Source organism: Thermobia domestica, chromosome 3 (genome assembly GCF_964235325.1).
Source record: "Thermobia domestica chromosome 3, izTheDome1.hap1.1, whole genome shotgun sequence".
Lineage (NCBI taxonomy): Eukaryota > Metazoa > Arthropoda > Insecta > Zygentoma > Lepismatidae > Thermobia > Thermobia domestica.
Genome location: NC_137456.1, coordinates 171,020,719 through 171,037,023, shown reverse-complemented (window position 1 = coordinate 171,037,023; position 16,305 = coordinate 171,020,719). Strand labels below are relative to the sequence as shown.

At 36.1% G+C, this 16,305-nt stretch overlaps 1 protein-coding gene across 1 annotated transcript in view; it reads left to right on the top strand.

The window, feature by feature from the left end:
- LOC145680864 (gastrin/cholecystokinin type B receptor-like) overlaps positions 1-16,305 on the top strand; it is a 709,364-nt gene that overhangs the window by 536,339 nt on the left and 156,720 nt on the right. Inside the window, exon 4 of the mRNA XM_081751997.1 lies at positions 10,023-10,211. Coding sequence (XP_081608123.1) covers positions 10,023-10,211 — 189 coding nt within the window. The remainder of the gene's footprint in view (positions 1-10,022; positions 10,212-16,305) is intronic.

The following is a 16,305-nucleotide window of genomic DNA, read 5'->3' as shown; positions in this document are numbered from 1 at the left end:
TTATATCTCACTTTTTCCTATATGAAATTTGGTATTGTCAAGCAGAACTGAGAAGTATTTTTTCCCTCACAACTATTATAGATATTACAATGAGACTTGGCACATGCATTACGTATAAACTACAGTAGTTTTAAATTATTATATTTGGATATGTTTAGCCGAGGCCGTACCAGGGGGTGCTACATTTGAAAAAGGAGTTTTGGACGGGAAATACCCTATTTTACTTTAAATTTCCCTCCTCTTATACATTATGTACACATGAGCATAGTACCATTTGCAAGCTTGGTTTATTCTAAAGCGAATGATGAAGCACGATACTAGGATGAAAAGTTGAAGCAGTAGCTACTTAAATGAAAGGCCAAATAGAAAATTCAAGAATCTAAAAGTGTCAACACTACATAATCATGCCTGTTTTTCTGTAAGGTTGCGAAACATGGCCACTTACTCTGAGGGAAGAACATAGACTGAAAGTATTTTAGAACAAGATCCTGAGACGAATATTCGAACCCAAGAGGAACGGGAATGGGGAATGGTGGAAGCTTCAAAACGAGGAACTACATAATTTATATGGTTTACCCAACATTGTTAGGGTTGCCAAGTCTAGGAGGCTTAGGTGGGTGGGTCATGTAGCTAGAATGGAAGAAAGTAGAAACGCTTTCAAAGTCTTGACTGGAAGACCAATCAGAAAACGACCATTAGGAAGACCTAGGCGCAGATGGGAGGACAATATTAAGATGGATCCCATAGAGATTGGAATACAAGGTAGAAACTGGATGCAGTTAGCTAAGGATAGATAAGGATAGAAGTCAGTAGAGAGCTTTTTTGAACGCAGCATTGAACCTCCGGGTTCCATAGGCCATAGAGTTAGTTAGTCAACGCTGCATTACACATATTTCTGTCGATTACACTTAAACTTGAACCAATTCAGTACTTTTATTTTCATTTTAGTATTTAGCATCCTCATTTGCATACGAAAATTTACTTTTCTTTTCCGAAGCATGAAGATAGTTAAAATATGTTGTCCAGTGTTATTTATTTCCATTACCACTGTTACTGCTTTTATAATCACACTATTGTTCATTTGTTTCAAGAGAACCTAACATTAAAAGAAAGGAACTTCTCGTCGTAGTCATCTTCTCTTTAAATAAATCCAACGCTAATTCAAATCTGTAGATTTCTTTATTTTTTCATTCTGAATAGAAATCAGTCAGTCCATTCAAACATCATTGCTTTATTTATATATTTAAATGTTTATTATTATTATTATTATTATTATTATTATTATTATTATTATTATTATTATTATTATTATTACTGTCCCTTTGTGTTGAGTCTTTAACGATGTATCACTGTAATTGATATGGATAGTTCAAAGTAGCACAAAAAGAGAACCCCAAGACAAAATTGACTTGTGAATATTCATCACCAAGGAACAACGGGGAAAACCAAGCTCTACTGGAAGGATATCAGCCCAAAAATCCATCTTGATATGTGTCAATCGTCCAGGAACCGTGCAAATTCTAATGCTAGTGTGAGAATTTGAGTTGTAGATTTCTAGAAGGTCAAATGTTCATTGATAATGAACTTCGCTGCGATTCACCTTCAATAGTATTGAGTCGAAAACATTGTCATCCCTGACATAGTATTGCAGAATTAAAACCTTTGGTGTGCTACAGAAATTATAGGCATTTTGTATTAGAAGTTACATCATCCTCTGATAAAATCTTGAAGATACAAATATGTGGCAGAGCATGAGGAAAATATTGACGAGGCAGGTTCCCAAATCTGAATGCTAAAAACATGCGGCAGCGAATTCAGTGTTCTTTCTAGATGTAATTTTCTCCTCGAAGTTGAAACCCTCACCCTGCTCAGGATCTAAGATATATCAAATAATGACCCAGTATGGCCTCAATTCAGTTTGACTTCTCCTCAGACAAACTTTTGTGTAGGAAGACGTAAAATATTGTTCACTTTTGAATACATCATTTATCTTTATAAAGAGGACACAAGCAGGTTTTAGAAAAAAAGTTGTAATTAATGTATGGCTCACATCCATTATTTTGAACTTGAGACAAACCCGATTTGAAAGTAGTAGAAAACATGCCTCATTTCTACTCGCAAAATATTCATGAGAGATTGTTTGGGAGAGCCAATGTAGGTGAGAGCCAATGTTTTATGAAACTGAGGGCATTCTTGTGAGATAGACTCTAACAAACGGTGATACTATTGAGAGCTATTAGTATATTTAAGTGAAAAAGTGTGAGATCGTCGAAAAAACTACCGAAAATGGTTCTTATATACCAAGACAACATAATATCCATAGGTGCAACAACAAACCGGGTAGAAATTAAATGTTGTTTCACCAAATTTGGTATCCTCAAACTCTTTTATTCTCTATTTAATAATAATAATAATAATAATAATAATAATAATAATAATAATAATAATAATAATAATAATAATTATTATTATTATTATTATTATTATTATTATTATTATTATTATTATTATTATTATTATTATTATGAGTTTAGCGTCCCCTTCAGCAGCGAGGCTACATGAGACGTGAACCTATAGTTTAACGTAGGCTCCGAACCGCATGAGCATCCCGAGGTAATCGAACCCGGGTCTCCCACGCCAAAGACACGTATAATAATAATAATAATAATAATAATAATAACATGAGCTGCGTTCTGATAGTGATGAAGGAGGTATTAGGGCTAATAGTGATTTCCTGAACACTAGAACTCCGGATCCTACGTTCCTATTCTGATCTGCTGTTCAGTAAATTAAAGAAAAAGCTGATTTTGACGAAATGCAAGCTTTACTCACAGTCTATCTACTTGAACTATCAACAGAACAATATTATTCACTGACAAAAAAAGAAAAAACAAATGTCCAGTGTAAAGGAGGGAAGTGATAAACCATAAGTCGAAGGTTCGAATCTACCCTAAGGACTATATTTTTTTCTGGAGTGAAATTACGAAATAAGAAAAACAATACTCGTCATTGCTTCTAAAGATTCATTATAATCATTTGTGGTTCCAATTCTTCACTACTTTGTATGATTTTCCAGAAGCTTTTCCCAGGTCTTCGTTAGTTTGAAATCATATGTAAGACAGCTTGTTTGGTTGCTTTTAAGTTCTATACTTTTGTCAATTGACGAAGAGTATTACTATTCTCATTAACTAGTAGTAAAAATACCTATCCCGGAAAAAAATAAATGTTTGGATGTTTCATGCTAGATCTGAAACACTACGCACGGCACAGCAATTGGGGCCGCTTTTGTTTGTGTTTATTTGTGCAATAGCATGCGAGTAGCGTTTGTTCCATTATTTAGCTCCACGATCAATGCCTAGTCTATATGGTGAGAAAGTTAGCACTTCCTTGCACCCACGACACCCGCCGTCAAACTTGGCCGCGGTATTAAGGCACTTTATGTATCAGCAAAGTATCGTTGAAATCCAGTCCCAGTTACGGAGGGAACCATGTTCACAATGTTGCGTTACATCCATTTTAATTATATATAAAACTACATGAACTGACATAAAATAAAGGGGTACTTTCGGTTGACATGGAAAGTTGAAATTTAGCATGATCGTAGCTTTCGAGTACTAACCAACAGCAAAAAATGCCATAAGTTAGCATTTATAATTTTTAGTGGGTCTCAAGAGGAAATGAAGAAATTCTCTGTGGTATTTAAAGGACTCTTTTTCGACATATAATATTATATTTTAGGTACTTGGAATTGGAATAAAAACCTGAAATTCGATATGCTTGTATGTTTCCGTTAGCGTTACCTAAGTAAATTACCAAAAATAAAAATTTTCAAACGTAGAGAGGGTTTATGGGAAATTTAAAAATCTTCCCAATGTTATTTATGGGCCATCTTCTACGCCCCAAAGTGTTTAGGCACTACTAACAGGATTAGAATGATGAAATTTGGCATGGTTGTAGACTTTCGGGACTAGCAAACAGAAAAATTGCCAAAACTAAATATTTTTAGTTTTCAAGGGATCTAAGGGAAAGGAAATAATTTCATGTTATTTAAATGGGTGTTTTCTTGTGATACAAAATCTTATCTTTTAGATAGTTTAAAAATATGAAAAGAAACTTGAAATTTGGTAGAATTGTAGGTTTTAGAGATTCGAGGCCGGAGGCCGAAAAAAGGCGGAAGTTTAGATGCGGAGCCCCTAGCTAGTCAAAGACTAGTCTATTCTATATAACGGACGTTGTGAACATATTCACTTCCGTGACTGGTATTCGATTTCAGTGATACTTTGATACATTAAGTGCCTCAATACCGCGGTCAAGCTGGACGATGGGTGTCGTGGATGCAAGGGAGAGCTAACCTCCTCACCATATAGACGTTAGCTAGAAAAATGGAACAAACGCCACTCGCAAGCTTTTGCACAATTGAACACAAACAAAAGATGCTCTAATTGCTGCACCATTCCACAGTGTTTCAGATCTAGCATTAAACATATCGAAACATTTAATTTTGTTCCAGACTACGACCATCGTCACGCACGTGCCTTCTTCTCGTTTCTACCATTTTCTCACTTTTTCTTCCATACAATATCAGCCATGATTCTTTTCCAATGGTTTATTCATATGCAGAACTACTTTGTGGCCGAAGAAGCAATTTTTTAGCACTTTGCCCTCCTGAGATATTACGCCCCAAAAATGGCACCAAAATCACAAATTTCAATATTCGGACCCCATAAATCTACAGTGTCACTAGTATTATAGCTGTGGATATTTCTGCAGAATATTTACATGCAACAGTATTCAGCACAAAAGTTATGAGCTCCTCACTTTATGGTGTTCCGAAATACGTTCCCCTTAAAAGTGAAATTTTCTGGTGATTTCGTGTATTGTTTGCAATTCTGCGTATTTATTTAGAAGCAGAAGTTTGTATTTTCCGTGTACCTCAGTCTCTCCTCTAAACATTCATTTTTATTTGGTGTTCGTCTGATTCGTACGTACTGAGCAACTGTAGTTTTCGTAAACGCCTGCAAATGCAAAAATTGACACTCCACCGACAACAAAGATGGCCACTATTCAGAAACACTTGTATGTACATATGACAACGTAAAAGATGTTATTGATCTTTTCATACACAAGGTTCATCACACTCCAATTTCTATAATTTTCGGAGATGGTCGAGAAAAATACACTGGACCATTTCGTATGGATTGACCCAGTTTTAGAAGTATATTAAATAAACTCCAAATGCAAATTTAGCCATTATAATACTTTCCTTAAATGCTGTAAATTCCATGCTGTAATGAGAATATTGAGAAGTAACTTACGTATGACAAAGTGTTACAGGCGTATATATATATACACACACACACACACACACTTATTGCCATTATATGTTTCACGTAATTTGTATTTTAGATTCGATATATTATATCGGCGTTCTGTCAACACCAATCACATATCACATCTCAGATGTATTTTAAAACTTAATAATTACTTAAGTATTTAAATATTTGTATGGACATAGTATATCCAACTAATTTATTTTAATAATTATTTCATATAATTATGCATACATTGAAGAATATATCATTATATATCAGAAAGTTTGTCCCAAGCACGAATCAAACACATGACCTTACGGTTAGCAGTCCAGCATTTTACTATTGAGCTAGCGTGAACGCCCCTACAGAGCTAGCTCTAAAGAAATATAGCTGCATTTTTAAGGGAAAGTCCTTCACATACATTACAAATGCTGTTGATTTTTCTCCTTTTCCTTCTCCAGTCTCTCATGGATGCGAAAGCTATGTTCGATGTCTATGCTTTCATTGTAAATGTTATTTTAGGTACGTTATCCTAGTGGAAAAATAAGCACGTGCTTTAACATATGTTATACATGATTTCGAAATAGTGTATCATTAATTACTTCAATGAGAGTTACTTTTTTATAATTAATAACATTTTAACATGTCTTATTGCACTTATAAGAAAAAAAAAATTTTGCACATAGTTTCTATTTGCGAACGTTGACTTGGAGGCTTGAACCTGGCATATTTAGTTTACTGTTTTCGAAGATACCCAAAGTTGGACTTAGAAAAACTTCAGCTCAAAATAGCCATAAGCAAATCGGTCATGCTTTCTGGAACAGGTAATACAGGTCAGAAACAAATGTAATTTTTGTTGAAATTGTATAAACTAATTCTGACATTTACGATTGCGTCATGATGAAAATTTTGTGTACACTGTTGCAATGTCCTTTTAGTCTAAACTACTCCTATTAGTTAGAAATGATTCTTTTCTTACACCTGTAATATTTTTTCAGTGAGCTACAAATTTTCAGGTAGTGAGAAATTTTAAACTAACGTTTTCACAAACTGAAATCAATGCAAACTATTTCAATTAAACATGTCATTATCATATTTCAAGTTCTTTTAATGAGCCCAAAAGTTAAAACCAGTTAAACATAGGAACATAGGAACAACCAGTTAAAAATAGGAACATTAATGAGAAACATTAATTAACATGAGGAACAGTAATTAGGAACATTCCGTTTACTCTTCGTAGCCAAAAGAACAAAGTATCTTTTCATACGAATTATATTTTCATCATACCACGTGTAGCCAAAACAGGCAGATACCAGTCGACAATATTGTTAATCGTAATTTAGTTGAACCAAAACCTTCGTCTATGTTATTTTGAGCATCGAGATTTTACAAGATTCCGAAAATAAAATCAGCAATGGTCTCACGAAACGTGTTCTCCGATAAAAATAAAATCAATGTTGCTGTAACTGAATATTTTATTTAGAGCATGGCTTCCGTATGTTTTATATATGGAATCATTTGCCCACCTTAAATTAATTACTGTCAATCCTTCGGGAATTTTCCAGTTGGAAGAGCAAGGCATCAGCCATCCTGAGAAACCATTCTCTTAACTGACAGTGCGCGTCAAAGTCCGAAGAATAATCCTTGTTTGGTTGGCTCTATTTAATAACTAGTAACTGCACGCCAAAATCTTGTTACATGAGTCATGTCGAACTTTCTTTTATCTGACGCATTAATATATGTATTAATATACGAAGTAGAGTACTAAACTATTAGGTAATGTCTAATACAATTTTCCTGTGTCATGAACTTGGAGTTTTGCTATATGAAAAATAAAGTTTACTTCAAGAAACACTGTCAATTACGTGAGAATTGTCATCTACCACAATATCAAACGTCGATTTCTGCATCATCATTAGGGAAACGCTTCATAAGAGCTGCTACTCCCCTTTCCCCTATTTGAGTATTGTGTTTTTGAGTGTTGCTGCTAAACTGTGAAATTTTGTCAGTGAATCAAGCTAGAGGGCATATTATAAGAAGTCGTTAAATATTTTTAAAATTATAATTTTGAGGTCGTGATCTAAAGTTTAGATTCAAAATTTTATGTGTAGTATTTTTCTTTTTTAACTGGAATTGCCAATAGATCTTCGTTGTCCAGGCAATGTATTTTTCCTTAGTTTTCAGTCATATTAAGTTGCATGTATAAATTTTCGGCATTCCAAACCACGGGTACGATATAATAGAAATGTATCCAGAATTGTTCTCCAGTGGCTCAAACTCAGGTCCAGTTTGAAAACAATCGGTTTCAATTAATGTCTCACAATACAGGTACTAGGAGTAAGTTAGAGGTCCAATAGTTACTATATATTAACCGATTTCGAGAGGTGCTTAAAATCAGAAAATAGTTAATTATTATTTATAGAAGATTGAAGCCTGTGCCAAGCGAAACAAGTTGGCTTTTGGTAGTCTGTTACATTTTAGTGCCTTTTTGAAGTTGAGAATTTTCTTCTAAGATTTTCAATTCCTTTTTACATGTTATCGTTAATCCAATAGTTTTGAGAAGCCTCGAAACGAATATAAGAAAGTAATTTTTTAAATATCAATTAGTTTTCGAATCATAAATTAACTGCTTTTTTATAAGAAAAATAGGTTCACACGTTCCGAAGTTATGTCTATATATCTATTTATCTATCTATCTAGCTATATATATATATATATATATATATATATATATATATATATATACAGTGAAACCTCTACTAACGGACACCTTTATAAAGCGGACACCTCCCATAACGGACATATTTTGTAATCCCCAAACACTGTAATAGGAAAAAACATATTGGCAAACCTCTCTAAAACGGACACTCTCTAGTACGGACACGAACAGTCTTTCTTGTTTTTTATAGGTATTATTTACCTCCATATTACGGACACTTTCTCTAGAAACAAGTTGAAAAATATAGTAAAAATACACTTATAGTAATTCATACGTATGTCACCAAGGAAGAACATGTGGATGTGACAACATTTAGCGTCCTCAACTGTCTGTTCAGCAACCCAGAGGAAGAGTCCCTGTTTCACAACACTCTTATATCCCTTGCTTGCATTCTACTTCCACCCAACCTGCTTTAGAAACAAAAGTGACTGACAGTTGCCCACTGTTTGGAATTACACATCATTCTACTGTCCCGCTTGAATCTCTAACCAAACAGAAGACAAGTTTGGTATTTTTGACCACGGGTACGCATATTGTCTTTTGAAAAAAGTCATTGCTGGACTGCAATTAACTCACAAATTAAAGCAACACACCGAAAACATAGTAAGTAGCGATAAGTGTAAAGTGCAGAGAACTATAACATCTTATTCCCATGTTTGCCTCGAACATAGCGAATTGAATGACGCAAAATAATGCAGGAACAGTAACATTTTGGTAATATTCATAAATACATGATTCATGCAAAAATATTTTTTTCTAATTGCATATTGCCTTGTTTATTAATTTACGTAAGAAAATATTGAAACCTCTGTAAGGCGGACACCTCTCTATAGCGGACAATTTTTGATTCCCCACGGCTGTCCGCTTTAGTGAGGTTTCACTGTATATATATATATATATATATATATATATATATATATATATATATATATATATATATATATATATATATATATATATAATTACAATTATTTCCATAATCGCAACACCCGTTGAGAACTTTCCTTGTCTATCTCCAGATCCTACGGAAAATAACGGAAGACCACCGTAATATTATATTGTTTTTCAAACAAGAAATAATTAAGAAAATTAGTGCACCCATGTCGAAATTATGCATGGTCGCGTAGCAATGATCTAGTTCCGAAGACTTCCATTACATTTTGACAAAATTTGAGTGAAACCGCCACGAACATAAACGCTTTCAAACAAACAAACAAACAAAGAATAATTAGAATTATAGTATTTATGTTGAAGTTGTAGGCCGCTTAATTACATCCAATTAAGTCGGTTAATTACGGTATTTGCACTGCATATCAATATTGATATCAATATTGATCATATTGGATATTGATGTTGAAGTATTATACGGTGTAGCCCTCAATACTAGAACCAGTTCTGATAAAAATTTGTGTAGGACTACCGAAGAAATATACATTTTGAACGAAAGAAGAATCGCCAAATTGTTGCATATTTTAAGTTATTTGTCACCCTTGCAGTATTAACACGGTTTAAATGAAAAACTTCTCCTTCTTTGAAGTCAGTTAAAAAAAAAAATCAAGTGAAAGACAACTAGACTGTCAGTTGCGATAACATAAACTTACTGTAATTGAAAGCGAAGGAAATTACAACCTTGTTATTGCATCAAATTTATTGTTTAACTATGTTTAGTACGTTTTGTTACTAGTGCAATATGTATACTGGTATTGTACATCACTAGTTTAGATGTTTATCAAGCTATTGAAACTGATAAACAGTATATGAAAGTTAAGCTGAAAAAATTTAATTAAACTATAGACTTCTTTATTGTGTATATGTATGTAAGAAATGTTAACGTCAGAACGTTGCGTACCACAGGTTCAAAATTATGAAATTCTTCAATTTTAATAGAATCAAAAGTTGAACTATATAAATAATTGTATTAGTTAATGTTGTTTTAATTACTTCCTAATAATTGTATAGTCTTAATTTCTTTCGTCATTATTTTCTTTCAGATCGCCACAAGTGTCGAGAAATATGGCCCAACCGTAGCAGTGAGAAAACTTTTACAATATTCTTGGATCTCATTCTTCTTGTGGTTCCTTTGATCATAATGGCCCTCGCGTACTCTCTCATTGTCTCCAAATTATGGAAAGGCTTACGTAACGAGTTGCGTCATTATACCAAACCTCGAGCTGAAGAAGGTCAGTAATATAAGTATTATATACATATATACGTTTGCAGAACGGAAAACTGTAATTACTTGTATATTCATAACCAAATGGTTGTCAGAGGAGTCAGAAAATAGAAGAATATTCTGTCATTAAGGAAAACCATTTGTTGTGGTTTCCCAGTGAAGTCGTCGGGAAACAGCGAGAGTATATGATAAATAACAACTTCTTCTGTGAGTTCCTTTGAATTTGTTGATGTTTGTGTTTCAGACTGTCTCAGTATGAACTTTAATTGAATATTATGGCATAGTGCTGAAACCGGATGATGTTATTTTAATGTTCTTTCATTAAAATTATTTCATTATTTTTATCTTTCCTTAATGGTATAGAAATTCATTAACTTGTTACTAGCATAACAATCAAAGAGTTATAACCACCAGAATGTTTATTATTATTATTATTATTATTATTATTATTATTATTATTATTATTATTATTATTATTATTATTATTATTATTATTATTATTATTATTATTATTATTATTATAAGATATGGACACTAATACCATTTTCTGGTATTGCTAGTTTTCTAAACAAGACCTCTTAAATTCAAACAACCTCTAAGTCGCTTCATGATACTGAAGTGATATTTCAAATTTTCTTCTTACACTGACAGTCGAACTCATCTTGATTTGTATATATACACGTATCCTATAATTCTGATGCGTGCGAGTATTATTGTAAGAGAAACAACTCTAAGTATACTTTATAAAATTTCAAATTAATAATTTCATATATTATTTTGTAATTTTTCAATCACTTAAAATCGGCTTCCTCGGATCGATGTCTGGTTTGAATAGCCTGTGTATCACGGGCGTTGATTCTTCGGCGTGGGTGACCAAGTTCAGTTCTCGAATGGACCTTACGTAATGCATATCTTACGTTAAAGTGTAGGTCCATGTCTCATATTGTCTTGGTGCGGGAGAGCATGCTAAAGTCCAAATCAGTGAACCAATTGGGAATTTGTGACATATTATTGTACTGAAGGAAATTTGTTATATACTGCCACTTACTTTTTCTAGGTTGACATAAAATACAGAGAAAGTCTCTGTATCCGGATTGAATCACTTATTTTAAAATAGACCGTGCGGTCAATTTGCGTAATCAATGTCTTACGTAATACAATATCTCGCTAGCTTAAAGTTGATTATTAATGACAATTCCTTGAAACGTCTGGCGTAGTAGAATAATCGGAAATGTGGTTTCACTTCCTTAATTTTAATTTGTGACACGTACCTGCATTTACAAAGACATTGGAAAGCATACAATGAAGAGAGAAGAATTATGAATTTAAATAAACAAAGTATTTTCAGTATAATGAGAAGGAGTTTCGTGGACTAGTTGCTAACTGGTTCTTCCTGCTTTGGATCTGTGTATAAGCACATATCAAAAATATGTCTGTGCCATGAACAATCGTTATTTAGAAGATCTTCATCAACGTACCCGAGATTAAATTTAGGCATTTTAAAAACCACCTGAAATATCTGCGTATGTATAAAATTCGTTAGGTCGAAGCTCTCACGTCTGTATTTATTATATAAAAGTAACCAAGAAAGTTTTGTCGCTTTTTGTGGAGGTCTGTGTTCAATTGGTCCTCATACCATGAGTTCGATCTGAATGAAGATAAGGCAAAGGCCAGTTGTTGGTGTGGGCATATCCAACATACTAGCTGGTTGTGGCAGTTCAGTTACACCGTAAACGTCCGTAAGGACAGAGTGAACAAAGAACCTGCGCAGATCGTCGTAAGGGCGTGTATGCTTTGCGAGTTCAAACTGGGGTCAAACGTCGCTGCAGCGGGACGGAAGATATGCCACCAGTGCACCACGTGACAGAAGACCGAATGAAAATCTTCAGGCAATGATCTCGAACTTCTATGAAGTTTCTACAACAGCAATCCACAATCCAAATGTTATCGACCGACATTCTTCGTGTCGAACCATATTTACATTATGTAGCTCTCTGGAAAAGAAATATTTTGTTATTGGTTTCCCTAATAAATTCAAACCTACACGATAATATATAAGTTCAAATCGATGAAAATAAATTGAGAAAAATAGCATCTCCAAACTTACACACATACTGCGCCAGGATTTTATATAACTATTTTAGGGCAGCCATGAAATAAATATTAACGATATAGAGAAGAATAAGGCATGAATCATTGGTTATCTCTCAGCAAGATTATAATTATATTCATTGGCAAAATGAAATCTGACTACTAGAGTAGATTCCATCTATGATTTTTACAAAAGTTCTCTACACGACACACGGATCAGTTATACACATACTTCAGGCATTCTATCATATAAATGAAAGCATGACCCGATGGAACATGCCATTTTGCTATATGAAAATGTACCGAGATTGCAGGAAAACCGAGTAGCAGAAAGACGCTAGGAGAACTCGTAAAGTGCTAGTATATATATATATATATACGGTGAACGTACCAGCCCTATATCTCAGCTAATACTGCACGCAGAGCCTTCAAACAAAAAATGTATTACCAAATCGTATGTGTAGAATGCAATAAAAATAGTAGCGAGATCAGAGGCGTCTTGTGAATACCTCCAACGGGGGAGACAACTTCAAAATTTGAAATGGAAAGTGGTATACCTGTTGGAATCGTTCGAAAGGACATTAAATGTCATGCAACTTTTAGAGGACAAATTTTGTCTTCTAGCCGCTAGAGGCGTTGTTGCAGACTTGTTTCTGACTACCCGTAGCAGGACTTTATCTCAGCTAATAAGGCTCATAGAGCGATCAAATAAACAATTGAACTACCAAACCGTATGTGTAGAATGCAATAAAAATAGTAGCGACACCAGTGGTGTATCGTGAATATCTCCAACGGGGGGTACCTTTAAAATTTGAAATGGAAACAGGGGTCGATTGTACCTCCATTGAAAAAAGCGCACAATTGGAGAAACGTCGAGAGGAAACACGATGGCAAATTTCTTCCTCTGTGGCAGCAACATGGTCGCATTACGAGGTCAAAGTCAGATGATGCGAGGGTTTCTGCATGCGGAACCAAAGGGAAGAGTAAATACTGATCTGAAACGAACGGGACGTACAATTGTACATACGCGGCATCACACCGTGTAAGTGGCGACAACAATTGCGTCAGCGGAAGAAGAAACTATTGGTTGCAAAGAAGAAAGACGCACCGAATGTGCTGTTGCCAAAGCATGGAACAAAACGTGGGGACAGAAAGCTGAGGCGTTGCAATCAAACAATTGGAGAAAGATGAGTAAAGAGCTAAAGAATCGGCTTACCTTTTGCCGAGTGTAGTCGACGCCCCCTGGCTTTCAAAAATGTTCAAAGTGTCCCCGAACAGCAATACAGCGATTTATTCGCTGTACGTAATTGTGAGCAACAGCTTCCAACTCGGCCACGTAGATGGTCCAGAATGCGGTTGCAATGCGGTCTTGTATGTTGCTAATTGTAGTTGGTCGGTTGACATACACAATATTCTTAATTCGACCCCAGAAAAAATAGTCCATACAAGTAAGGTCGGGCGGCCACGGAGGAAACTGTGGATTGGAACCTCTTCCGATCCAGCATTGCGGAAATAGAACATTTAGTTCTTCCCTAGACATGGCAGCATTATGGGCTGGACAGCCATCTAATTGAAACCGCAGCATCTGACGTATATGGAGCGATACATTCTCCAATAGCGGCTGTAGATGGTGTCGTAAGAAATCACGAGACATTGCACCTGTTAAATCACAAAACATTGCACCAGCAAAAAACCATGGCCCAATGACTTGAGTCCCTACAATGCCACCCCACACATTAATGCACCATCGATGTTGTCGATTGACTTATCTCATCCAGTAAGGGCTCTCCGCTGCCCAGTAATGTGCATTGTGGAGATTCAAGTTGCCACCACTGCAGAATATCGCTTCATCAGTCCATAAAATGAATTGAATGAAATTGGGATGTTCTCTCACCCATTGACCACCCAGTTGCAGAACAGAAGCCGTAAATTACAGTCGGCATCACTTAGTTCTTGATGCAGAGAGAGAGAGATGGTACGGGTGAAAATGTGATTTCCACAGAATACGCAGGACACTACCTTGACTGATACCACGATCTCGTGCGATCTGCCGGGAAGATACGTAAGGGTTTACTGCAATAGTGGTAAGTACATCAATGACAACGTCTTCATTTTATACAACTCTTCTCCGGACACCATAGCGTCCACGCATGTTGCCTGTCTGCCCCTATCGTGCTGCTAATCTCCGCAGCAGATTGTGGGAAATAGCTTGTCGCTGCGGATAGCGTTCAGCGTAGGTATAATCGAGCTGCAGCCCTATAATTTTTCCGGCATTCCCCTAAACTCATGAGCATTTGGAATGCCTCCAAATTCGTATACTGCATGAATGTTATTTACTACCGACAATTCCTACTACAATCACTCAAACATCAACACAATCAAAGAGGTTTCACTGCTTGTGGAAGTTTCGTATTCGTCCCGTCAAGAGCTTGTGGTGCACAGGGGTAGTAGAATTCAATGCACGACACCTTGCCCATTAAACGGATCACTTTAACTCACTGCAGAGAATAATCACTCTCGGACTCTACACGCTTGTGTTATCTGTTTTGGTTACAGCATCGCTCCTTCTGCCCTCTGTCTGACTTAGCAGCAATCGCCTGTTCGAGGCCACATAGACTATGTCTTGAGCGAGGTCGTGTACGAGTAAGCTACTGGATCTACAAGAGTACCACCACACAATCACTGGCAACGATAAATGAGTGTGCTGTTCGAAACAACGACAAACAAGCGCACAAGCTCCCGGATTTTTTTTTTTTTTTTTAGATATTTCATATTGTACGTACGCACACAAGATAACTCGCCCCAAATTAATCCTGCAAAGGCGTCGGCGGTTGTTTGCCAGGCCATGGTTTGCACCTACCCACCCGGCATTCGCCTGGTGTGACTGGGAACACCCTCGCGCCATCTGATTTTCACCTAGTAATGCGACCGTGTTGCTGCCAACGAGAAAGAAATATGCCAACGTGTTTCCTCTCGACGTTTCTCCCATTGTGCGCTTTTTCAATGGAGACACAACCAACCCCTGTTTCCATGTCAAATTTTGCAGATGATCCCCGTTGGAGATATTCACGATACACCACTGGTGTCGCTACTATTTTTGTTGCATTCTACACATAAGATGTGGTACTTCAGTTGTTTATTTGACGGCTCTATGAGCATTATTAGCTGAGATAAAAGCCTGTTGTGGGTAGTCAGATACAAGTCTGCAACAACGCCTCTAGGGGCTAAATGGGAAAGAATATGACAAAGTTTGTCCTCTAAAAGTTGCATGACATTTAATGTCCTTTCGAACGATTCCATCAGTTATACCATTTTCCATTTCAAATTTTGAAGTTGCTCTCCGTTGGAGGTATTCACGAGGCGCCTCTGATCTCGCTACTATTTTTATTGCATTCTACACATACGATTTGGTAATGCAATTTTTTGTTTGAAGGCTCTACGTGCAGTATTAGGTGCGATATATGTCTGGTACGTTCTTATTAAATCACCATGTATATCCCTTTCCGGATCCTGGCTTTTTGGGCTATTTTTTAAACTTTCAGTCAAGCAGCTACTGTATCGTTACTCCGTGGCTAAGCGGTTAGCGTACGCGCCTTTGGCGTGGGAGGCCCGGGTTCGATTCCCGGCGGGAGCTCATGTGGTTCGGATTCCACGTTAATCAGTAGGTCCATGTCTCATATAGCGTCGCTGCTGAACGGGACGTTAAACTCAAAATCAACTCAACTGTATCGTCACTATTTATCCTAGGATCATGGTTCATACCTCATTCTCTTCAGAATAGAGCTGGCTTTCAAATGGTACCACTTGCATGCTCATACCATATACCAGAAGCGGGAAAAAATGTCAAAGTGAAAGTTTCGGAGGGAAAAAAATTTTCTCGCACTTTGGCCCCCCTGGACCCCCCTGTGTGAACGTAACCATCTAAAAAAATCTGAGAAATAGTACTTGGTATACTGAACGTGTGTGCCAAATATCAAGTTTCTATCTTGAATAGTAAGGGAGGGAGAAAT